The sequence below is a fragment of the Sitophilus oryzae genome, unplaced genomic scaffold (assembly GCF_002938485.1).
Source record: "Sitophilus oryzae breed Bouriz unplaced genomic scaffold, Soryzae_2.0 scaffold_488_pilon_pilon, whole genome shotgun sequence".
In the NCBI taxonomy this organism is placed as follows: Eukaryota; Metazoa; Arthropoda; class Insecta; order Coleoptera; family Curculionidae; genus Sitophilus; species Sitophilus oryzae.
In genome coordinates this window covers 49,448-75,862 of record NW_022147071.1, presented here as the reverse complement: position 1 = coordinate 75,862, position 26,415 = coordinate 49,448, and the positions used below count along the sequence as shown (strand labels likewise).

Below are 26,415 nucleotides of genomic sequence, written 5' to 3'. Positions count from 1 at the left end.
CACTAATGAATTGGCCCTCACAGTCTCCGGATCTTAACCCCATAGAAAATTTATGGGACCATTTGGATAGCAAAATTCGAAGCCATTCTATTTCAAATAAAAATGAATTATGGGACGTGCTAAAAACTGAATGGGCGGCCATTTCCAGTAAAGATTGTATGAGATTGATCGATTCGATGCCACGAAGATGTAGAGAAATAATTAATTCAAAGGGATATTCCACTAAATATTAGTAATTTTTATATTATCTTGAATTTTAATAAACATTCTTCTTAAGTTTCCATACTTTTGACCAAGAAAATATTCATAATTTTTTATATATTTTTTGATAGCTGTAATTTTTTATTTAAATGTATTAGGTTTTGTAGGAAATTATTTGTAGGTCACGATTATGTAAGTCGTTTTATTTCATATTTTAATTTCTCAGCATAAATGACAAATTAAAAAAGTTTCCATACTTTTGGCCACCACTGTATATTCTTGTGCAATATTAAACTTTTTTTATTTGTACATAAATTACATTGATAAATATAATAATAAACGCAGAAAGTTTCTTAAAGTTTGAAAGTAAGAAATAGTTTTATTTTATATTTTATTATTATGTGAATGTTAATATTAAAGACAAGTACGAAAATTCAAAAAAAGTTATCTATTAAATAACACTTTACACTCTCTACGATTTTCGCTTTGCGAATGCTTCATTCTAGAATATTTCCGGATTTAAGAATTCATAAGATGAATCTTCGCTGCGAGACTAAATTAGTTTTTAATGAATCTGGTAGATTTTTTAATTCTCTTCAATTTTTACCTCTTGAAGTTTTTCGCTATAACGCACCGTTTTCGAGTTATTTACATTTTTTCCCAAAAAGTACCAAAATTCAAGATGGCGGTCGATTTTTTTTGATGACGCACACACCGGACAAATGGGGACTTTTAGTATGTTAATAAGGGTTACTAATGCTAACTATTTTCAATGGTCGCAGCTTTCTAAAAAATTTTGCAAATTCAAAATTATTTGCACTGGCCTAAACCTCGCAGTTAGTTGAATAAATTAGTGGTTTCAATTCTACTTTATACTTTTTAGATTACGATAATTCACAATGTTTTTAAAATTAATAGAATAGCCTAGCAACAGCTTGCGTTAGCCAGTTGTATCCATAGAGAAAGCCTAATATTTAGTAGTTTATAAAACAATCAACTCTTGATTTCTAACCACAATTTCTATTGACGGAAGATAACCAAAGGCCAAAGTGACATTTCTTGCAAATTTTAAGGCATAATTAGAGGAAAAGTTAAAAGTTTGATAACTTTTTCTACTAATTGAACATGTCTTTCGCTAATTTATTTGACGTTCTGAATGCTAACATTGAAATTAAAGGAACAAACTTCCACGCTAATAGAAACCACTAATTTACTCCACTAATTGCAAGGTTCTGAACGAAGCTTTATACACACCCTTAATTATTTTTTTTTAAATAAAATAACTGGATTAGATTTTTCGAGTTTTATACCCAAGCAGCATTTGGACGTCGGGACAACGTTGTGTCACGCGACCAAACGTCGGGGCGCAACGTCGGCACAACCTCGTGCCAACCCTAGTCTGCACTAGTTTGGAGAATCATTTTTGGGTCGAAACGACGTTGGATACCGACGTTGGCTAGAAGCCTAATTTAGTACAAACTGCAACGTTGTTTAAAATCCTAATTCACAGAAATACAAAACTAATATGGCGTCTAAGTCGCGTTTTATCCTAAATTGGGATAATTATAGTAAAAATATTATATTTATAATTTAGTTAGAGACATATGTCAGATGGCAGTGAAGGAAAACAAAACAAAAGTATTTAAGTGTGGAGGATGTTTGAAGATCATAATTATTGAAACACTTTAACCGACTCTGTAACTCGTTACCCAAGGTAAAAAGTTAAACGCAAACAACTTTATTGATAAATGTATTGTTTCTACTTTAAAAAATACTAATGGGCCTTGAAATTAAAGAAGTTTTAAAAATTTTCTTGAATTTTTTTTTTAGTAAAATGAGAATAATTTATTCGCATTCGAAAAAATTGTTTCCGCGTATTTTTTAGGGTCAAATATTTCAAGTTAATGTATTCAAAAAGCAGGAATTGCTATTTTAAGAACGAAACATTTTCTTATTTAACAACATGGCGGCTTTAACTTTGTTGTTTTGGAGATTAAGATGGAGTAGTTCGAGTAGTCGCATACTGGACTAATAAAGTCGCAGTTCGGCCTTAACAGGTAGTATACTAGTCGCAAGATTGCCTAATTTAGTCATTCTAGAGTCTAGCTTGTGCCGCCCTCTATAATCTAAATAAACGAGGAAGTGTCGGTAATATATGTCGATGTATATTTAAATTTAGTTTTATATGTACCTTTCTTATGTCCCATTTTAATTAAGTTTTTTTTTTATAAAAACAAAAACAGCACTGAACTGTCTGACTGAACAGAACAATGAATTGAAAATTTAAGATTTAAGGTTATGGTTCAATACAGTTGCAAAAAGGTAGTGACTCTACGTCCTACCAACGTAAGAATAAGGAAATCTAAACAACGTTGGAATTAGTAAAACAGACGACGTTTGCATAACGTTGGAATAGGTCCTGAAACTGACGTCGGAAAACTCTATATTATCCAACGTTGTAACTACGTTGTCCAAATCACCTAAAGATCACTTAAGCAAAAAAGGTTACAAGACAACGTTTATTCGACGTCGCAGAAGCTTCTACTTTGCTGTAGTACTAGTCCAACGTCGGCACAACGTTATAAAAACGTTTAAATTTATTTTAATACCCAAGGTAGGGAGCTAACTATTATTTGTAACTAATCCAACGTTGTGTTCAGTAAACATGTAGTCGCAAGTCGTGAAAATGCTACTTGGGTACAGTTTATACTCTTTGCATTCTAACTGTGCCAACTTATTTTTTTGTAAAATCAAATAAACCACTTTGAAATTAAAATGACAGACACATCTATCACTGTCAAGGATCTTGTCGTTGGACAAATTACACTTTTATGTGGCTATTCTAAAATTAGCGAAGTCGACTGGCTGCCCAATGAATAGGCTGTGACATAATCGCTCATTTAACAAACTTAGGCTCCATTGGTACAAGAACCATTAATTTCAGGCAACAGTTTATTCAAATCGAACGTGTGCAAATTAAGACAAGGCAAAGTCCTAACCAAACTTTTATTAAAGTCTACGAGACAGCCTCCAGGAGGGACCGTTTTCCCCAAAACTCCCCCGTTCTTCAGGATGCTGGTAGTCCCCCTTTCCCACAAGTCGCGCGATGGTTTCTCCTCCTGTTGCTCCGGTACGACCGCATCCTGGAACAGCCCGTAGTACCGTCTCTTCCTGCTACCGTAACCTACTTGACCGGACGACGACGTGCTCCTCGGCTTGAGGCTAGTGCTTTCCCCGCTTGCGTTTGCTGGCGGTTTTCTGTGTAAAGAGGAGGGTTTGTGGTTATTTTTTGGCTGCTTGGTGTGGCAGTACCTGGCTGGCGGTACCCTTTCGGCGGCGCGTCCTGCCGTCGCCGGCTTCTTCTTTGCCGTCGTGTCCTGAAGGTGGTTGCGGGATGGCTCCAGGCACGGGTTGTCGGGGTTGGCGGTGCGGGGGTGGACGAATTTTATGCCGCTGTCGCTTTCGTACACTGAAACACAGATTAAGTAGATTATTAAAACGGGGTTGTTATAGGAAAATTAATATACATACATAGGGCCAAAATTATTGCATATATCGTTTAAAAATATACGGAAAGGAATTTAAGGAATCTTTTTTTTATATATAGCTTTGATAATCTGTAATAAACATTTTTTTTGTTAAAATGGATATGGTAAACAATGTTTATCGTTCAGATCCAATATTATTACAAATTTTTGCACATTTCGATTTGTGGTCTCTCAGAAGAAATTTGGCCTTAAAATGCCTAGAAACATTATTTCACAGTTTAATACACTGTCTCAACAGGGCTACCGGCAAGTTGCATTAGCTGAAACTGTAGGAGTTAACCAAAGCGATGTTTCGCGAATATTAAAAAAAATTAGGGAGACAAACGAGGTTACAGACCGGCCTGGAAGAGGTAGAAAGAGAGTTACTACTGCTGTGCAAGACCGTCAAATATCCCAAATTGCACGACGCGATCCCCTGCTTTCTAGTACTGCTATTAAAAATGAGTTAGCTCGCCTTGAAGGAGTAAATGTTTCAAGAAAGACCATAGCAAGAAGACTCCATGATAGAGGATTACATTTAAGGAGGCCTCTACGTGTTCCGAAGCTTAAGTTACAGCACAAAATTACGCGACTACAATGGGCTGAGGAGATGAGAGCAAATGGACCTAATTGGAATTTCGTCATGTTTAATGATGAAACAAGAATATGCCTAGTGTCAGACTCGCGACGAACTTTGGTCTGGAGAGCATCTGGAAGACGAGCACTCTTGAATGCAGTTCAACCCCGTATCTCGTTTCAAGGGGGAAGCGTTATGGTATAGGCAGGTATAATGCACCGAGCTCGAATTCCTCTTGTTTTTATTGATGGCAAAATGACAGGTGCCTCATATCTTAGAGACGTTTTAGAGCCTATTGTGCGTCCATTGCGAAGGGCAGTGGGGGATGAATTTGTTTACATAGACGATAATGCTCCTCCCCATCGCACTTTAGCGGTTCGCGAATTTTGTGAGGTAGAGGGTATAAGAAAACAGTGGTGGCCACCGATGTCTCCAGATATGAATGTGATCAAGCATGCTTGGGACATGCTAAAACGCCATATTGCCAAAAGGAATGATGAAAATTGCTGCGCGCGAAACATGGGAAGCCATTCAACATCTTCTGGACAACTTAATTGAGAGCATGTCGCGTCTTCTCACAGCTTGCATTGAGGCTCGAGGAGGCAATACAGACTATTAATTGTGAGAAATAATTAAAATTGTTTTCAATATTTTCTGTTTAAAATGAAATTTCTTTTTGTTGATTTTCACTCATTATCAAATAAAATTATAATAACAGCCTAGTTGCACTTAGATTTTTAATTTTATATTAGTTAGTCGTGTAGTAGGCCAATATGTCCAAAAATATAAAAAGAATCATATTAGGTCCAAAATAAAATAAAAATATCGTTATATGCAATAATTTTGGCCATAGGTGTAAGTTGACGGGCAGGTCATAAAATTGGACGAATAGATAGTTGGTCTGTTCTTACTTGATTTTTGCAATTCCTCCATTAAATCTTCGATGACGGGTCCTTTGTAGATATCTGGTGATAACAGCTTCGGCAACAATTTGGTCGCGACATTGTCGTGAAGGGTTTCCGCCTTGTAGTAGTCCAGAGATTTTCGGACTTTGGACGACAGGCCCAAGGACATCCTCTCCCGCGGTTCCTTGCCATCACAAGAGAAAAAACGGAAAGAATAAGCAAACATTAACCGAATCAAAATACAGTTTTTGGTTTAAATCAATTGTGTTGTGGTAGTTTAAGCTTAATATTTTTTGCTAAGAGACCTTGCAGTCATTCATTATTCTTTTTAGAACCTCTTTTAGTGGAAAGTGTACAAGACTTAATAGCCGTTACAAAAAACTAATCGCCGTTACAAAAAACTAATCGCAACGTTATTAGAATATTTTGAACGGGAAAGCGGTAGTAATGGCCCTTTATGTCCCTTAAGTGCTGTTAAGAAAGTGAGTTTTGTTGATATAAATAATAACTGTTTGTATATTTATAATTAATTCATTTTTGTTTTCTAAAATATTTTGATTAGAAGAAAATATGTAAAAGTAGGCAACCCTGTGCCTGTCAAGCTTAATCACGTCATCACGTGACTAAAAGTTTATTTGATATGAACTTTGAATAAGAAGACTAAGGAAGGAGTATATCAAAAATCTTAGGTCCACCGCGATGGGACACAAATATGGCCGACTTAAATTCCGGTTTATCAGTGCCGTTCTAATTTTATTTAAAAAATGTAAAACTATGATGTAGGGTAGACGTGGGGTAGACTCAATAATTTGTTGTTTTATTTTACGTTGTGAATAAATGTTGGTAGTTATTAAAATTGTTATAAAAATATATAATTCTAATAAAAATAGATAAGTTATAATAAGTATTTATTAACACAAACATCCGATACGCTACTGAAGCAGGTAAGTCAAATTAACGTATCTAAATTCTTTGACATCTAATCTTTGACAAGTAATAAATAAAAGCTAAAATGCAAGAAAAATATATAATTTAGTTAATTTAAGTGAATTTCATAAATGATCGGTTTACTACACGTATGTATATTATATAGTCACTTACTAGCGAAAAGTTGGTCCATTATTTTACTCAATTTTTGCCGAGATCTACCGCACGCTACACAACCAACTATTTTACAGTCTTTTTCGATAAATCACGATAGTGTCACTGTTAATTTAAGTGCTGCCACAATTTCCATCTAGATTTACTACCTTTATACAACTATCACTAGTAGAATAAATAATAAATAACATAAAATAAGCTCCGTAAAGACTGACAAATCCAGAAAATTTCAAATCAAATTCAAATGTGTCAAATGAATCGTCAAACAGAACTGTCAAGGATCCCCACCCTAGAGTGTTTTTATGGTGCTTTTTCCGCCCACCATGCATGAATACATGGATAGCATTATGCTCCTTCCTTAGTCTTCTTATTCAAAGGATATGAACTATAGATAATAATGGATGTCGAATTTTTGCTGATACTGTACGCGTTTAAATGCAAATTATTTTCTATAAATTTCTGTTGGCTAGTCGCCTGCTCATTTGCAAATAGGTATTCTCTTATCCGTCCTAACCTTTCCCTCGTTTTTTGGCGGCTTGCCCCTGGTCCTAAACAGCTTCCTGCCTCTCACGGACAGGTTCATCCCTAAATAAGGGGGCGTTTTGGGGTAGTTTTGCTTGTAGACCATTTCGAACAGGCCAGTGTCGGCGTTGGAATCTTTTCTTCGGTCCAAAACGACTGAAATTAAATAAATCCTTTAAATAATACGCTTAGAAATATATAATATGAATTTTCACAGATGAAAAAAGTGGACTAGCTGACAGAATAGTAAATAACAAAGGTAAAATCTACAAAAAATTAAAGGTTTTTTACCTTTAATGATATCTTCCATGCACTGTGGACACAAACGACTGGTAACGGACGTGGAAAAGGACAGGTCAGGACTACAGTTTATTTCTAATAACCAGGGAGTAAAATCTTCGGATAGAATGAAATCAGCACCGTAAATTTCGAAAGTGTTTGGCCTGCGATCCATCGTATCCTGGCTGGCCAACATGGCGCATATAATACTCTGTCTCATACCAGGAAATATAACCTAAAAAAGAAAAGTATTTACAATAATAAAAGAGGGAATGGTAGAAAAGAAATTATATATCAACAAAGGAACAGCAAATTCATGGCTATCAAGTGCTATCTGAACAAGCTCAATCTGAATCAAGAAAGTCTTTGTTGCAGACTCTGCGATAAAGATCTTAAAACAGCCGGTATTAGGGTTCAGTATACCTGGTTCCATTTTTCCATGCACCCGATTTGCTTCAAATAAGCCTTGAAGGTGTGACAATCCCACATGTTGTCATCTGGCAGTGACTTATCTCTTAGCTGACCGTTTATATACTTGCACTGCACGGCGTGATTGGTGAGATGAAGAGATTCATGAAAATTCTCCAAACTGAAGATCTGACTACTAAATCTTAAATAGCTGTCTCTAAAATATACAATTTATTTGTAACAAAAATAATATATCATATTTTACATACTTATACATCCAGATAGTCAATGGTTGGACGTTGGTAACCATAAACCACTGTCTTATGTCGAACTTTGTCTTATATATAATCAAAGGCTTTTCTAAAATCGACTACTATAATTTTAGTAAGTTTTCTGCTGGATTTCTTAATTTTATTCAACGCCAATTTTAATATAATTCAATTTTAATAGTGAAACTTACCAATGTACTTCTGTACGACGTATTTTACCTTCAGACCCATGATCTTGTCTACGTCGGCGATGTTCTTGATCAGCTGGATGCCTCGACCTCTGCACTTGTTGCCTGGTTTCATTATCCAGATGTTCCTCATGCCGTCTATGTCGAATTGGGGCCAGAACCTGGATATTTCCTTAAGACAGGTCTTGGCCAGTGCATATTTTGTCAGTAATTTGTCCTAGAACACCATGTGGTGAAAAGAAATTCAAATAAAACCAATTACTAGATTTAATGAACATAATATGGTCAGAACATAACGCTGGTTTTTGTCCGTTTATACGCTATTGTTTATAAGATTGAAGAAATAAGAAGATGCGCAACCTTATGGGCGATTATTAGGGGATTCTTATGGGCGATTTTGATAAATTTAGTTTAGCTCTGCGCCGCTGTGACAGTACACCAGTGTGTGTTGCCAGAACTAATCATTAATCCGTCGATGTACGGATTTTGGGTACAGTACGTTAATAATACGGATTTCCTATCATTAAACAATTTAGTATAATATTATGTGATTAAACAAAGAACGGCGTCAGATTTGGCTTGGAAATGAAGATTGCTGTTATTTCATATTATGTAAAATATTATGGTAAATGTCAACAATCGTCATTTCCAAGTCAATTAAACGACTTTTTTCGATCATACGACATATTCAGTACACATAAAAGAGTTTTTATTTTTGTTGGTTATTCTATGTTTAACACCAATAAATTTTCAATACATAAACGCGGATTTTTCATCCAAAGAAATTTTCGTCAAACGTTTTACAGATATTACACATGTTAATATGGCAACACTGTCGCTTTCAGATTCATACCGTCTTCGATATGCCTTTGCCGGCCGAATTAGAGAAAATGAGTGTTTTATGCGCTGACCGCAGAACGATTGGTGTCTCCACCGTACAGCACTTGAGACCTAAGGGGAAATCAAACCAGCTTTGTCACTAATTCGCCCATTGGGTTGCGTATCTTCCCAATTCTTTCAATCAACGATACTATGTTAAAGAATAATGTACCTTAAAGTCATAAAAGAGCTCGTCCTTATGCACCACAGAGTGAAAAAACCCCAAAAACTGTTCCCACTCGTGATCCCAGACTCTCGGAAACTCCTTATCTATATCCAGATGTTTCTGTTCAGCCACATACTCCGTACACCTTTCAAAAAGCAGTTTTGACTTGAGAAAAATTGTGTAAAATATGACATATTATACCTATCTAAAGCAAACTGTAAAGCCGAATGGGGAATGCTGCCTTCGATCGAATGCACGTCTAGTTTGTCTTCGTATCTTTGGGTGAACCATTTTAGCAAGCCCATGCAGGCTGTTTGGCGGAAATCGTCTACGAATAGGTTGTAGTGATCGGGGAAACCCAAAACGTAGCATCTGGGAAAGCTTATCTACAATATGTTATGGTTGTTAATACTATAAAATATTTTTTTTTATTAAAAAATTAGGTAATGGCATCAATATATCTAATTACAAAAAAATCCAATCCTTTTTCTTTTATAGTTTTCTATTAATAACATACATAATAATACGAGAGCTAGCAACGCCGGAAAAACAAGTATTTTAAGACGTCTGGCTCTTTGATATATCTTTTACTATGCTCTCCAGAACAGCATGCGGTAAACGTTGCGTTCCCTAGTGCGCATTGAAAGAAGATCCTATATTTTTATTAGTCAAAAAAGGAAGTTTTCAACTTTGCAAGTTAAACATTTGACAGGATTAATTAGATTGTCAGTAGCTTTTTCTATTTCTTAGCTCTAGAAGGAGATAACTAAAATCTGTTGATAATTGGAGTAATAAATTGTTTTTAACTGAATGTGCCTGTTTTTTTAGCTTGTCAGAAGAGAAGATTATTGTCATTATTGATTATCTCAGATTCCACGATTATTCGGCATTTTTGTTTTGTGGTTGAGATCCAGGCAAAACGTTTCCTTTAAAGGTAAGTTTTATCTCGGTAATTATTTTAACATACCTAATAGTAATAGTGAGTGCACATAATAATCACCTGTTCACTCCCAACCAAGTTAGATAAAAAAGATATTGAATATTGCAGCCTTGAGTTGGAGTATAGCAAGGAGTATGGGGTTAAATAAATTATTATGTTCCTAAACAGTATTTTATTTATAGGTTTTAATGCTTTAAAGTTTAATAATAAATTTTCGTTGTCAACAAAATAATCTAAAAAAAACTACGAAGATTCTAAATATTAATTACTTCTCTTTTTTAAGCTAGTTCTGTTTGGTTTGTATGAATTTTATATATTTATTTTATATTTTTTAAGTTTCTTTTTCATTGGCAAAATACACAGATTTTTCGGGAAATGAACTTAATGAATTTACGTCTTACGTTGGAGATATTTTCTTCAGAATACCAATAAGATTGTTGAAGCAAAAGGGCCAATCCTTCCTTGGAAGCAAACAACGATCTGCTGAACCTGTTGATCAGTTTATAGGCATTTCCTCTGTGCTGTAGATCGGAAGGTTCCTTCCTCATCGACCAGTAGAAATCTACATCGTAGCTTGACAACATACGGGACATTACTGAAAATATTGATATGTATAAGAGAAATAAATGATATATAATTGAAAAAAAATTAAAAAAATACGTTTTTATAGTAGATTCAGGTTCTTCTTCTTCTTCTTCTTCTTTTAGAAGGCGTATCGCCTGTTTAGTTCCGGTTTCCTCCTCGTCTAAGCAACTCTTGCGAGGTTGACTGCCAATTGTCTTGCCAACGTTTAGGTGGTCGTCCAGTAGGTCTTCTGCCATGGGGTACGTTGTTGCGAATTATTATGGCCATTCTGTCGGGGCCCATTCTATTGACATGCTGGTTCCATTCTCTCTTCTCTGCCTTATCCATCTGACAACGTCGTTTGTTTGGCACTTTTCTCTTATGTCTACATTTCTCTGTCTGTCCCTCAATGTGTATCCAGTTATCATTCTTAAGGTCTTCATTTCAGTAGTTCGTAGGATTCTCTTTGTTACCGATGTTTCAGCTCTGGTTTCCGCACCATATGTCATCACTGGTCGTATGCAGGTTTTGTATATTCTTGACTTACATTCTGTACTCAAATGTTTGTTTTTCCATATGGGATATTTAAGATGTCCTGATATTGCGGCAGCTTTATTGGCTTGTTTCCTTACTTCTTCTTTCAGAAATCCTGAGCTTGTAATTTTGCAACCGAGGTATTCGAATGACATTATCTGATCAATAGTAAAATAAAAACGAAGTTTTTATTTTGCTGTTTAACACCAAAGGTTCCAACCCTCAACTGTAATGATCAATAGTTTTGTTTTTTATTACCAATTTGCACCGTAGAGGCTCCTTTGTAATGGTCATGCATTTGGTCGTATTTGTGGAAATTTGCATGTTAAGTTTTTCTGCCTGTCTGTTAAAAGCTTGTAGCATTCTTTGGAGGTCGTCTTCTAACTCTGCAATAAGTACTGCGTCATCGGCATAGCATAATATGTTTACTTTATGCATTCCCATTCGATATCCTAATCCAGTATTCTTGACGGTTTTTATTACTTCATCCATGATTGTGTTGAATAACAGAGGGCTGAGACTGTCGCCTTGGCGAATACCAGTTGTAGTTCGAAGATGCTGCGTTAAGGTAAAGTTTGTTCTTATTTGGGTTGTTGTGTTTGTGTTTAACTCCTTGATAAGTTCTGTGAGTTCTTTCGAGACATTACTGCTTTCCAAGACGGTGATGATGTCTTTTAGTTGGACTCTATCAAAGGCCTTTGTTAAATCTATAAAACATAGATAGGCCTGAGTATGAATAGTGCATCGGTAGTTGATCGGTTTCTTCGGAATCCTTGTTGTTCCTCACTTGTTGGCACTATTGAGGAGATTTTGTCCGCAATGATCTTAGACAGAAGTTTTAGCGAGGTGCTCAGTAATGTTATTCCTCTATAGTTTGCTGGGTCTGTTTTATCTCCCTTTTTAAAAATGGGTATTGTTATACTTTGTTTAGGAGGATTGGAAAGGACGGATCCAAAAACGATAAAGGATCTGGCGCAGGAATTTACTGCAGCAGTCCAAAGACTGAGATCTACCACAGTCTTGGAAAACACACCAAAATTTTCCAAGCTGAGCTATATGCTATTGAAACCTGTGTGCAACTGCTGGTAGAACAGCAATACACCGGGAAAACAATAATCATATTTTCGGATAGTCAAGCCGCGTTGAAAGCACTTGAGGCAACGAAAAGCACGTCCATGACGATTCTTCATTGTAAGAAACTACTCAATATATTAGGAGATAGGAACAAAGTGTCGCTAATATGGATACCGGGACATGTCGGCCTAGAGGGAAACAAACGTGCTGATTTCCTCGCCAAAACTGGCGCAGGCTCGCCATTCGTGGGCCCAGAACCGACACTTAGCGTACTAAAAAATCTCCCAAGAGACAGGCTCTGTGAATGGGTTAGGGGTGCGACGTTTCGGGACTGGAATGACAGTCCCGGAATGGAACATGCCAAGACAATTCTAGCAGGGCCATCCAAACGTAGAACAGATGAACTCCTAAAGGCTGGTAGGAACGGAGCGCGTACGCTTACTGCAGTATACACGGGCCACTGCCTGCTGAGATCACACCTACAGAGGATGGGACTGGTGGAAGACGCCGAATGCCGACTCTGTATGGAAGATGACGAAACAATGAAGCACGTTATGTGTACCGGCCCCGCTGGGGGCAGGACCGGGTTTGAGGTGTTTGGCAAACCCACGCTAGACCTATCAGACCTAGAAGACATATCACCCTCGGACATAACGGCCTATGTTAAAAGGCTGGGCCTTGAGGGTGAACTTTAATGCTCTTTTTCTATTAAAGAGCTTGTAGAAACTGAGCCACAATAGGCCCTCGTGGCCGCAGTGGAGGGTTCCACCTGGGACCCACTCTTAGTCAAATACAATACAATACAATACCTCAAGCTGCTGCTAGGATATTCTATTAATTTTAATTATTGTATTTTTTAAACATTGTGATAAGTTTTTAAGTATGAAGTGTATTGAAACCACTAATTTATTCGGCTAATAACAATTCCCAATGACACTTAATTTGTAAATCAACAATTATGGTGTTGTCAAATCGGATTTTGAAATAATTTAAAATCTCTATGATTATGAATTACAGAACAAATAAATTTAGATAAAACGTTATAAATCTTGAAATAAAAAAAAGTGCGGAAAACACATATTTAAATTTAATGGAATACTATAATCAATAGATAATAAAATAATATACGAACTTGGTTAATATATATTTTTTTATTAAATATATACTTACTATCTCACGATAACGGTATTAGTTAAAAAACAAATACAATCATGCTGATTCATTCTTTTTTTTACGATTTCTTGTTAATTCTTCCGTTACTTACCGGTTCTTTCACATTTTTCTACATAAGTTGATGGAGATTCCCATTCCTGTTTGACGGGAAGATTACTGGTGACGTCATCGGCACTCTGCGATCTCTGTTTGGTGCCCTGTTCGTATTTTTCGATCCAGTTTCTCTTGAGAAGTTCCTTGCGTATAATAGGCCACCCACCTACACGCGTGAAAAAATAAAGAAATAAAGAAAAAAACAGAATGATGTTAACCACTGATTAAAAAAGTTTGGCCCATAGACCTTATTAAAGCTGTGTTTGGAAGGATTATTGTTTAGTCTAATGAAGGGGTTGATTTTTTTTGGGTAAAAATAAAGGGTAAAGGCGCGTTTATACGCCAAAAATACCGGTTTGTTTTTGAATTGACATCTATGGATATACAAACGCTTTCAACATCAAAAGGTGAAGTTTTTAAATTGTTTTATTACACTCTCAATGAATATTTTTCATATTAGAAGTGTTTACTGTAAAATTACTACGTTTATAAAATAAGTTAATGTAATTTTGCAGTTACTAGTCAAAACGAAACTGATCGAAAAAAAAGCGCTGGCTTAAACGTAGGCTTGACTAAGGATACGGAGGGGCGCTTTGGCCTTTTACTATTAAATTTCATATTTATCTTAAAGATGGTTGTTTTTTTTTATCTACGGGGATAGTCATTGGTTTTAATAAATTTTCTTTCTTGAACTTACCTTTTATGGAAAATGTCCTGTGTTCCTTAGTAGCATTTTCTACAGTTTTTCTCAATTGAGCCAACCTATCGCTGGTAATCGTGCATTTGTATTTCGTACTCTCCAAACACGTCTTCGATCTCCTGGTACACCTGTCTACAGTTTCCTGTATTTCGGCCGTTACAGTTTGCAGTTTCGGTGACGAAGGGGCACTGGACACCAACCTATTCAATTTCTCCATCGTTAGTTCATTTTCCTTATTTTTTTCTTCTTTTTCATTGTTTTTTTCCGTTTTTGAATCTTTGCCTCCTAATATCAAGCCAGTTTCTCTCATTTTCTCTAAGATTCTATTGGTTTCCTTATAAGTGTCTCTGGGTAATGGTGGTCGTAGTTTTTCTTCTTTCGACATGTTCGTGAGATCGGTAAAAATATGAATTTATGGGATAGAATAAGTTTGATGTTTTTTTGCTGTCATGTTACTTGGCATGACGTCGTGACGTTGCGTTTGAAGGAAGTACCTGGAAAAAATCAGGTGACAAGGTTGAAAATGAATGTTTTTAGGTCAGTGGCGCTACGCAGTTCCGTACTTTGGGGGTTTATAATCTTAAAAATTAATTTCAAAATGTCACGCGACAGAAAATACTCTTTTGGGGCTTTCAAATCTTCAATCTAAAGCTTCTTTCGATTCCTCAAAATTAGTGGAGCTACTTAGCGTAGAGTTTGTTCCTTGACGTCCTCTTCATTGGATAACATATTATTATATCCAAGAAGATTAATATTTGATCTCAATTCAAATTTTTTGTTTAACTTATTCAAATTATTTCTAGATAAGCCTAACGAATATAAGTATGGGAGAATTTTTTTCAAGATTTTTTGAGAAACCGATATCTGTAACCTGAGCATCCTCAAGGTTTCAGATAATTAAGAGACTATTTACGTCATCCAATCAATACTTACGTAATTATTCTAATTATATCAAGCAATAAGAGGCTAAAATAATGAATTTATAAATTCATCTTAATTAGACTTTGGTATTAATGAATATGCAACTTAATTTTTTTAATTTTTTTTATAAAATAAATATAAATGAATTAAACTTACTTGCAAAATGTAAAACTACTCTACACTAAAGCACTAAAGCGGGGGATGGTGTTCGCCAAGTGATCGACTCGGGCCGATCGTTTTTATGTAAATGCAACAGCGTCTATCGGTTTCGCATATTTGGGCGCGCTATTTAGGCCTCTGTGCCCATCGCATGTCGGTACCAAGGAAATGCAACATTTCCCGACTTATTTCGGCCAGTTCGAGGTCTAAAATAGACGGAAACCGGGTCTCTTGTAGGCCTACTTCCAGTGGTGTATCCCGATTTTATTTCGATGGGGTTGGAACCCAAGAAAAACATTTTTATTATTCAGTTCAAAAAATATATTGTTTAAAATGTTTACAAAACTATGTAATTGTTAAAATAAAAAATCCGTTAAAGTGCGAGTCGGACTCTTAACAAATCTTATGCTAATATATAAAATCCTTAAGTAACTCACAGATTAATCACGATCAATGACTAAAGAATATAAGGACATGTAACGGGCTGCAGCAGAATTTGTGACCTTTTTTTTTGTTTTGGTGGCAAACAATGAGTCATCATTTGGTCACCAGCCACAATTTTAGCGATTTTTAATAGTTTGTGTGTAGTAAACTTTGTATAAACGTTATTACAATGGTGATTAGTTGTTCAGCTTTCAAGTGTAAAAGCAGCAGCGATAAGAAAGAGCCAGGAGTTAAGTTTCATAGGTAAATAAACAGTCCACTCCAACTTTTTAGCGTTTTCTTATTGAATTCGATAATTATTCTTCAATTTCAATTAACATCTATATGTACTTAATATGTGCTATACGTCGATACTAGTTTTGTACCTTTTGTTAACATTTTAATACGTTTTTTTCGTAATTAATTAGGATGATACACCATAGGCGTAGTCAAAACAATTATAAAAAATATAAATATTGCTTCAAACAGCTAGGTTAAGAAAAATATGTGCCACGGCACTGTTTGGTGACAGCGTCACAATTTGCTCTCGGGTGTTATTTGTCCTTGGATTTTTTAGTCATTGATCACGATCCTGCTCAAACCACTCAAAGTAAGAAGCTCAATTTTGGCATACAGGTTGATTCTAAGGTGTAGAGGTTCGATAAGAAGGGATTTTTCGAAATTCGAGTTAGGGGGTGAAACCACCCCTCAAATATTACAATATTTTTTATTTAAAAAACGGTCAAGTGTCCGAAAAAACGCTTAAACAGATTATTTAAGATTTTTAAAAATGTATACAGGGTGTTTCGAAACATCTGGTCATTGATTAATCACGATTCTGCTTAAAGCGCTTCACGTAAAAAGCTGATTTTTGGAAATCGGATTGACTTTAGGGTGTAGAGGTTCGATAAGAAGGGATTTTTCGAGACTCGAATTTTAAGGGGGTGAAACCACCCATCAAATATTAGAATATTTTTTATTTAAAAAACGGTGAGTTTTTCGGAAAAACTCTTAAACACGTATATTTTATTTTGTTGTTTTACATATTTTAAGATTTTTTAAAAATTTATACAGGGTGTTTCATAAAATATGGCCGTTGAGTAATCACGATTCTGCTTAAACTGCTTTACGTTTAAAGCTGATTTTTGGCAAACGGATGGACTGTGGGGTGTAGAGGTTCGACAAGGAGAGGTTTCTCGAATCTCAAATTCCAAGAGGGTGAAAACGCCCCTCAAATATTACAATATTTGTTATTTAAAAAACGGTTAGTCTTTCAGGAAAACGCTTGGACACGCATAATTTATTTTGTTTTTTATATATTTTGAATTTTTTTAAAAAAATCATACAGGCTGTTCCAAAAAGTTGGGTAATTGATTAACCACGATTCTGCTTAAACTGCTTGACGTAAAAAGCTTATTTTTGGCAAATGGATTTTTCGAAAGTCAAATTCCAACGTAAACAAATGTAAACAGAGTGTCTCAAAACTGAATGTTTCGAATTTACAGGACTGTTTAATTTGGTTTAATTTTGATTATCTCAGCATCTACCCTTGTGTCCTTCAAGATCGGCCGCCACTGTCTATTTCAAACAACTAACTGCGCTTGAAATAATCTTATTGTCCTTTATGTCTCTCTTCGGGACCTTCAGGATTTGCTGCCACTGGAAAATAGTTAAACAATGGTTGAATCGAAGTGATTTATGCGACCTTAGATATAATTTAAGGGTTTTCCTGGCCATGTAACTTGCCATTACGGTTTAATTATAAACCCTTTCGATTCAGTTAATTAAAGATGAGATAGTATTGTTCCGTGATAGCAGATAGTACGGAATTGATAAAATTTAATCCCTTTGCTAATTTTAGCGGTTTTTGATTTTAAAGATTATATTTATTTCAATTTTTTTTAAGAAGTGTTATTCAGACACTTCTTTAAATATATGTCCTGTATTTTTTAACGTGTGAATAGTAATAATAAATAAATAATGCTTTATTGTACAAAAAGCCAAAATAGATTCATCGACAAAGCATTTACCAAACAAACAAAAGCACAAAAAATATACAAATAATAAAAAATGTACAATACAAACTTATTAGTATATAGTATAGAGCTATAAAATATTAAATACTATACTTTTAACCAGTGTGTGAGATGATCAAAATTTTAAAATTCAAAATTGTTCATGATTAAACATCAACAAAAAAGTCGTTTGCCGCATATAGGGCTCTCTCCAGTAAGTATGATTTCAGAGCTTTGCGAAATGCGGGAAAGAATGAAAGCGACTTGATATTCAAAGGCAGATGATTGTACATTTTTTTGGCATTGTACAGCATTGAGCCTTTAACTAGTTCTGAGCTCGGGGTTGGCAGTTAAAGATCGTGCTCCGCATTCCTAAGTGGCTAGTTGTGATATGGCCTTTCGGGAATAGTAGATATGTGCTTGCGGATTAAGCAAACGGATTCAAAAATGGATAAAGAAGGAAGAGTCAGTATTTTGAAATTTTTAAAGAAATTCTGGCAGTGAGTTCTAGTGTTCAGTCCCAATAAATATCGAACTGCTCTCTTTTGAAGTATGAAAACACGATCAAATTTTGTTGCGCAGCAAGTACCCCAGAATGGAAGGGCATAACGAAGATGTGACTCAAAAAGGGCACAATAGGCTATTCTAGTGGTTGATACTAGTAGTGGGAACTATCGAATGAATACTATCGAAACATTCGATAGTTGCAATTCATTCGAATAATTCGATAGTTAGTAAGAAAACATTCGTTGAAAACTATTCGAATAAAAATTATCGAATAGATCCGTCATCTGCCTTGAAATATTGTAATCTAGTAATTCGGCAGCAAAAACCATTCATTTATAAAATTCATTCATTTATAAAATTCATTCATTTATAAAATTCATTCATTTATAAAATTCATTCATTTATAAAATTCATTCATTTATGAAATTCATTTATTCGTCAGGATCGATTATAATAAAATATTAACTGAATTTTAGTTGTCGCCCGGCGACGTAGGTTTTTTTTCCGAGAAAGCGGTCGGTGGCAATGCTATGAAAGAAGCCGGCATCTTTGATTTTTTGCGGAGTCATATATAGATAAGGACACATTATTTTTTTTATTGAGGTGCTAGGATTTACACAGAAAATACATTATGAAGGGCGCTGTTGCCATATTTTTGTATTAGTTGATATTAGCAGAGAATATTATTGTTTGGCTTTAGTTAGTTAGGGATAGTATGTCTATATATTCTGCATTTTTTTATTAATATTCTGTTGTTACACTGCAATAATACTTGTTATTTTGGATGTAGGAAAATTATTTTTAATGTTTTTAAGCAAGACTGGTTTAATAAATAATAATAACAGTAATAATTTGTTATACCTATTAACAACAAAATTTAAAATCATTTAATATAAATATTTTTTTTAAGTAGTAGCAAGATATAAACAACAAATTAGATGTCAAAATTATTTATATTAGATCCTATTTAAAAATAATATAGTCTCTAATTTTTTTGGCAACGTTGGTTTATTAAATAATAATAATTACAGAACTAATTTGTTATATTAACAACAAATTTTAAAATCATGAAATATAAACATTTATTAATTTTCTAAGCAAGCGGTGTAATGGAAGGAAAATATAAATAAAAATTAGAAATCAAAATTATTTATATTAGGTGCTTTATATTACTATTTAAAAATTATATTTACTTTTACTGGCATTTACTTTAAAAAATAAATGAAATATTTCTTCGCAAAAACTACATGTAAGAGAATTAGCATAAACAAAATACAAACATCGTTAACTTTTTTTTTAAATTGGCACGTGTAAAACTTTCATTTTAATTTTCTCACCCCATAGTTTGAGTTCGATAACCATTTACTTAACCACATTACTTTAATATGATTATTAAGTTCAACTAATTCATATTATTAAAACATCTAAAATACAAATATGTACTTTTAAAATTAATTTAAGTTCATCTCATCTCTCTTAAAAATTGCTACTTCTCAAAATTTCCCATTAAAAAATAGACCATATACCATATAAAATTAAATAATTGAAAGATCGGACTACGGAAAACCACACAACTTTTCGGAAAAATTTTGACCACCTGCACATGCACACAATCGTCAATAAATAAAATTAAAAAATAACTACTATTTTAGTATTTTAACTATTTTAGTAAACGCAAAAATAGCACAGTATTTATACGGTGAAGTTATAAAAATTTGGAAGAACTAATAATGCACTGACGCATACAAAAATCAAACGAATACTAAATTTCATTTATCAAAAGCATTCGATAGTCGTGGCTCAACGATAACCATTTAGTCGCACGGCGAGGTTGTCACATATGCTTTAGTTTACAAATGAATGAATGATTTTATTCGAATAAAACCATTCGATAGTTGAAATCATTCATTCATTAACCATTCGATAGTCTAATTCATTCGATAGTTCCCATCGCTAGTTGATACGTTAAGTTCCTTAGAAACTGATCTTAGCGCAAAACAGGAAGCGCTTAGTTTCTTTGATAAAGCTTGCAAGTCCTATTTTAAAGAGTTGTCTACAAGTCCTAAGAATTTCACAGAGTCCACGACGCGACGTCAATAGTGGTGTTATTAAGTACAAAAGGTTGTATAGTAGTTTTATATGACAAAACTTTAGTTTTTGATAGGTTGAGGCATAGGAGATAGACCTACTATTATTTACGTAGGAAGAAGAGTTCGAGACGATTTTTTTGGAAATCTAATTTTATAATTGTTTCGACTTTTTTGATGACGAAAGTCCACTTTTATTGATTTTTCTACATATTTATTAGCGGATTAAAAAATAATATACTTTGTTATTAATACAGTACTTCAATACAGACACTGTTAAATAAAATACTAGACCATTAAATATACTCCGTTATTGTTTCTAATATTAACCGATATTCTAATCTATTTTGGGACTATTATTTTAACTTTTCCGTTTCTGAACGAAGGTATATAATGCATGTCAAGGACGTACATCTTTTATAATTTAATTAACATTAAATAGATATTTTTCGGTATATATTCGGCATGGCCTGACAACTATCTATTAGAACTGTATTTATAGAATTGTAAAAGAACGGAATTCTTATTTTATATTAATTAAATATCTCCGAAATTCTCGAAACAAATGTTTATGACTTAATTTTCTTTTAATTTGATTTAATGATTTTTATTTAATTAATTATGATTAGTCTAAAGTAGTGCTTTTAATTAGCGTAGTAGATTGTAATTTAATTTAAATTAACCTTTAATTTTAATGTATGCATTCAGAAACTTTTAACTTTTCTTCTAATTATGTATACTTCAAAATTTGCAAGAAATGTCATTTTGGCCTTTGATTTTTTTTAAAAAACTTTTTTTATTTTTTTATTAAAAATTATTAATTTTTTATTTTTTACTATATTTAATTTATTAATTCATTTTTATTTTTTTTTAATTTTTTTTTGTTTTTACTCAGTGGATTTTTCATTAACGTTTCATTACAGAAATATCTTAATAACTTATTTCTAAAAGTTTGATAACACTTTTTCTTTACCTCTAGTAAATCTGTAGCTATGGAGATTTTTTAACCCGAAATCTAAGTAGTATTAAGTATCAAACCGCTTGATTGTTTCGATACAATTAATTTTTACAGCCATCACATAAAAGTTAAGTTAAACCAACACGGATTTGAAAATAAAAATAAATAAACAAATCAAGCCCATTTTAATTGGTTTATAATTTTATAGTTATAGATGATAAGAGGAATATTTTTTTCAGGAAAGGATTAGCTAGCTAGCTTAACTTTTCTTTGTAAGTTAATATCAGACTGATCATAAGAAAATTTAATCATGAATTGTGTAATTTGGAGAATAATTATTGTTACATGGAATTTTTTTAAAGAGCTTAAAATAATGAAAAATACTTAAAGATGAAAGTGTCTCTTGTACAGATACAAATTAATTTTTGATAAACACTAATGCATAGATGTTAGTACTCAAAAAAAACGCTTAATCGTGTAAAAAATACAGGTAATTATGTACTTATGGAACTATCTATTCTGTCCCCCTTTCTTGAGTTATATAACGCATCATACAGTCTCAGGGCTTTGACTAAAGCCAGTATCTGAGACGGTTTTACAGAGGGTAGTTCTCTATCTCCGATATCAGTCGATGAGGTGTTCTGGTATTTCCCCATTTTCCCCACAGAATCTGCATTCGCCGTTGTTTCTTAGCTTCAATCTATTGAGGTGTTCGTGGAGGAGATAGTGTTCTGTTAAAAACCCCGTAACAATCTGAAGAAAGAGATAAATTGATGGAGCGTTTGAAGATAAAGACCAAAAAACATATTTTGTTGATTTCTGTTTCTTGTTTATGGAAACAATATATTTATGCATATTTTCAACAAAACCTAGTACACATTTGTGTAACAAAATTTTATTTTTTTATTTTATTAATCCTCAGTAGCAAATGCGATAAAAATTCTGAAAAGTAATAGATATTGTTCACTGATTATCTCGGTAATTCATAATTATCAATAAACAATTATGATACTTTGACGCACGATCTGATTTTTTATTCAAGATCGTTTTATTGTTGTTGAATTTTTCGCAAACACCTATCTCAAGCTCAGACGTATATCAAGTTTCTGAAGTACTTTAAGGGATATATTTAAACAAACTGTTATGTCAATATAGTCAAAATAGTCGAATATTACCGATTAGACTATAAATAAAAACTAGATTGACGTAAAGCGATATTTCAGATCGTAGATTTTTTTGTCGCACTCAATAATAAATTGGGGATTAAAAAAATATTATATTTCGTTCAATATTGATTTAGTATCAAATTTTTTATTGTGATATTGATACTGAGTATTAGGATAATTATTACAAGTTAATCTTTTATATGATCTACTAGCGTGTACCAGCGACTTCGTTTGTGTCGAATTAATCATTTGTAATGGTGATGATAAAGCAAAGCAAGAATTTCCATTAACATACAAACTGTATCAAATTTTCTCACATTTATGTCAGCATGAGAAAAAAACAATATGGCGATATTATTATATAATTTGGTAGTATTTGAGGGGTAGTTTCATCTCGTTGGAATTTGACTTTCGAAAAATCCGTTTGCCAAAAATAACCTTTTTACGTCAAGCAGTTTAAGAAGAATCGTGGTGAAGAAATTATCCAACTTTTTGGAACACCCTGTATGATTTTTTAAAAAATTTCAAAATATGTAAAAAATCCAAATAATTATGCCTGTCCAAACGTTTTCCCGAAAGACTAACCGTTTTTTAAATAACAAATATTGTAATATTTGAGGGGCGTTTTCACCCTCTTGGAATGTGAGATTCGAGAAACGCCTCCTTATCGAACCTCTACACCCCACAGTCAATCCGTTTGCCAAAGATCAGCTTTGAACGTCAAGCAGTTTAAGCAGAATCGTGATTACTCAATGGTCATATTTTATGAAACACCCTGTATAAATTTATAAAAAATCTTAAAATATGTTAAACAACAAAATAAAATATACGTGTTTAAGAGTTTTTCCGAAAAACTCACCGGTTTTTAAATAAAAAATATTTTAATATTTGGGGGTTAGTTTCACCCCCTTAGAATTCGAGTTTCGGAAAATCCCTTCTTATCGAACCTCTACACCCTAAAGTCAATCTGTTTTCCCAAAATCAGCTTTTTACGTCAAGCGCTTTAAGCAGGATCGTGATTAATCAGTGACCAGATTTTTCGAAACACCCTGTATACATTGTTAAAAAATGTTAAAATATGGAAAAAAACAAAATAAAATATACGTGTTTAAGCGTTTATTCGGAAACTTGACCGTTTTTTAAATAAAAAATATTGTAATATTTGAGGGGTGGTTTTACCCTCTTGGAACTGGAATTTCGAAAAATCCGTTCTTATCGAACCTCTACACCCTAGAATCAACCTGTATGCCAAAATTGAGCTTCTTACGTTGAGTGGTTTGAGCAGGATCGTGATTAATCAGTATGTCAGTCACTTAAGGATTTTATATATTAGTATAGATTAGAAAAACCAGAAAATATAATTCAAGATTTAATCTGGAATCCTAGAAAACAATAACAGCATATACAAACGAAATGTAAACAAAACGGTTACACACAGTACAGTTTGATTTGACCACAGATTTAATATATACTCGTAATTTCGTCGTCAAAATTTGAAAAAAAAAATTCAATTCAATTTTCTAAAAAGACTTCATTGGTGTAGTCTCAGGATCTTTATTAAAACTAGAAAACTGCTCAAAATACTAACATGTTTTCATTTATGGGTGTGCCAATGATGATGGTGTTTTACTGTGAAGTTCTGAAGAAAATCGCTAATTGGTAATACAAGAAAATTAATATTAACATTTAAAAAACGATACTTAAATTGAATTCTGGTTGTCTTGGCTTGAGGGTAATTATATTGATTTAAGTCATTTTATTGACTTAAATTGCAGATTATCATAATTTAAGCCAAAAATATAGATTTAAGTCATAAACACGACTTAAATAACGTTATAATGATTTAAGTCTTTACAAAAATGACTTGGCTTGAAATAAAATGACTTAAGTCAAAGACATAAAACTTAAATCATTAGTACTTAATGTTGAATTTGACTTAGAACTTCAATCGTTTTGATTTTAGGAATGATTTAAGTCTTTTTAAAACTGACTGCTCTGATCTTGAGTACCTTTGTTTGGTTTAATACAGCCTGTTATAAACTAAACACACCGGAAAAATCTAGGGATATCATTTTATTAAAGTTAAAAATAAATGTTTTGAATAAACAACCACATATTTGCAGGCCGATTCTTTCTACTTCGATTGAAACGAAGTAGTCACACTATAGTTATTTCTAAATTTGGGATATTTGCAGAAGTGTTTGTACATTTTTTGTCAAATATATAAAAAGCACCTAGCATCAATTGTTCGAATTTAACCTGTACCGGCTATGTTTTTATGATAACTGGCCAGAATTCATTCAAATAACTCTGTTTAGTATTAAACGACATTATGGAGCGTAGACATCTTAACAGAGACGAAATGCTAAGGGCCATGGGTATGCTCGAAGCTGGAATGCACCAAATCGACGTAGCTAGAGCATTAAATACAACGCAAACTGTAATATCGCGATTAAGTGCACGCTACCGTTAAAGTGGTGATGTTGCTGAAAGGCACACAGGGCGACATCGCATTACTACCCCTCAGCAAGATCATATTTTACAATTAAATGCTCGACGCCGACCGACTCTTACAGCACCAGAGCTTAGTTTAATTCTCCAGGAAACACATAATGTAACCGTTAGTCCTGACACTGTTCGCAATAGATTAAGATAGGTCAACTTAAGAACCAGACGCCCCTGGAGAGCTCAACCCTTAACGAGAGGAAATTGAGAGGTACGATATTTGTGGGCTCAAGATCATGTTCAGTGGTCGAATGAACAATGGGCCAATGTTCTCTTCACGGAGGAGTCACGCTTTGGAATTCATCCGGATTCGAGAAGGATTAGGGTATGGAGAGAACCGGGAAATCTTATAAGGTTGGATCATGTTCAGGAAGTGCACCCTTATCAAGGTGGAACAGTTATGGTCTGGGGAGGAGTCCAGTTGGGCCGAAAAACCGATCGCTTTTTTTTCTTGAAAGGTTTCTAACAGGAATCACATATCGTGATTTAATTCTTGAGCTTGTCGTGTTACCATATGCCAATGATTTTGGGAGAAACTTCATTCTCATGCATGACAATGCGCGGCCTTATACAGCCAGAGTGGTAAGTGAGTTTATCAATGCTCATCAATTAAACATCTTACCCTGACCTCAACCCCATCGAGCACGTATGGGACGCGGTCCAAAGAAGAATTTTGAGAATGGGTATGCCTCGTGAAACTCGTAGGGATCTGGTTCGGGCCGTGAATGCAGCGTGGCAGGCTGTACCTCAAGAAGAGATCGACAACCTGATCAGGAGCATGGAGAGACGATGAAGGGCTGTAATGAACAGTTAAGTAGAGGAGGCTATACCCTTTATTAAGTAAAATGGTTTTATCTTTTTTTTTTAATTCACAGTTTAGAATAAAAAAAAATGTGTGTATTTTTTTGAGTTCAATAAAAATCAAGGTAAATTTGAAAAATTCGGTAAATTTCGCATTTTTATTTCTAATACGTCCTGTAAACTATTTGTTTATTTTAATTTTATTATATCAGAAATGCAAATAATAAAATTACTGACGATGGCTGGATAAAATTGTAATATCCCTAGACTTTTCCGGTGTGTGTATTTGTAAAAATGTGCTATTATTAAGTAAATCTTTTGTACTGTTTACTATACTTGTACTTTGAGTCATGGTAATAAAATATGATAGGTATTATTTATATATTATTACAATTTCAACAACGCCACTTATGAAAACTTGATAAATAATCTATAACATTTTTTGTAGTAATTTCACAGATAATTAAAACTACATAGACACAAGTAATCAAAGAAATCCAGTTGATGATATTTTTTTAGTAATATTATTTGGTAAGAGAATACACAAGGCTATACTCAACTTGAAAAAATTTACCTATTCATATTTGTATACTATATATTATTATCTTTTTGATGTACACACGTACATACTGTCGATGATTACAGGAACATAGATAAACAATATCCATATTCGTATTTGTACTACGTTAAGTAGTTTGTAGGTAGATATAAATAAAAACAGTGTAAAATTATGAAAAAATTATTCCTCGTAATTATTTTAAGAGCAACTGTGT

General features: G+C 33.7%; 1 protein-coding gene across 2 annotated transcripts; it reads right to left on the bottom strand.

Moving 5' to 3' along the window:
- Positions 1-3,068: 3,068 nt before the first annotated feature.
- Positions 3,069-15,241, bottom strand: LOC115886426 (tubulin glycylase 3A-like). Of its 2 annotated transcripts, none has more exons than XM_030905566.1 (14): positions 15,178-15,241; positions 14,098-14,594; positions 13,399-13,566; positions 10,364-10,557; positions 9,224-9,408; positions 9,029-9,167; positions 7,981-8,194; positions 7,790-7,880; positions 7,536-7,737; positions 7,125-7,347; positions 6,826-6,989; positions 5,217-5,394; positions 3,514-3,670; positions 3,069-3,459 (listed from the first exon to the last, which is right to left on the bottom strand). In XM_030905566.1, the coding sequence occupies exons 2-14, from the start codon at positions 14,483-14,485 to the stop codon at positions 3,111-3,113; spliced, it is 2,652 nt and encodes an 883-aa protein (XP_030761426.1). In that variant the 5' UTR covers positions 14,486-14,594; positions 15,178-15,241; the 3' UTR covers positions 3,069-3,110. The 2 variants fall into 2 exon arrangements, with proteins under 2 accessions (XP_030761426.1, XP_030761427.1); XM_030905567.1 differs by having other exon boundaries at positions 3,272-3,459; positions 3,528-3,670; positions 15,178-15,238.
- Positions 15,242-26,415: the final 11,174 nt, after the last annotated feature.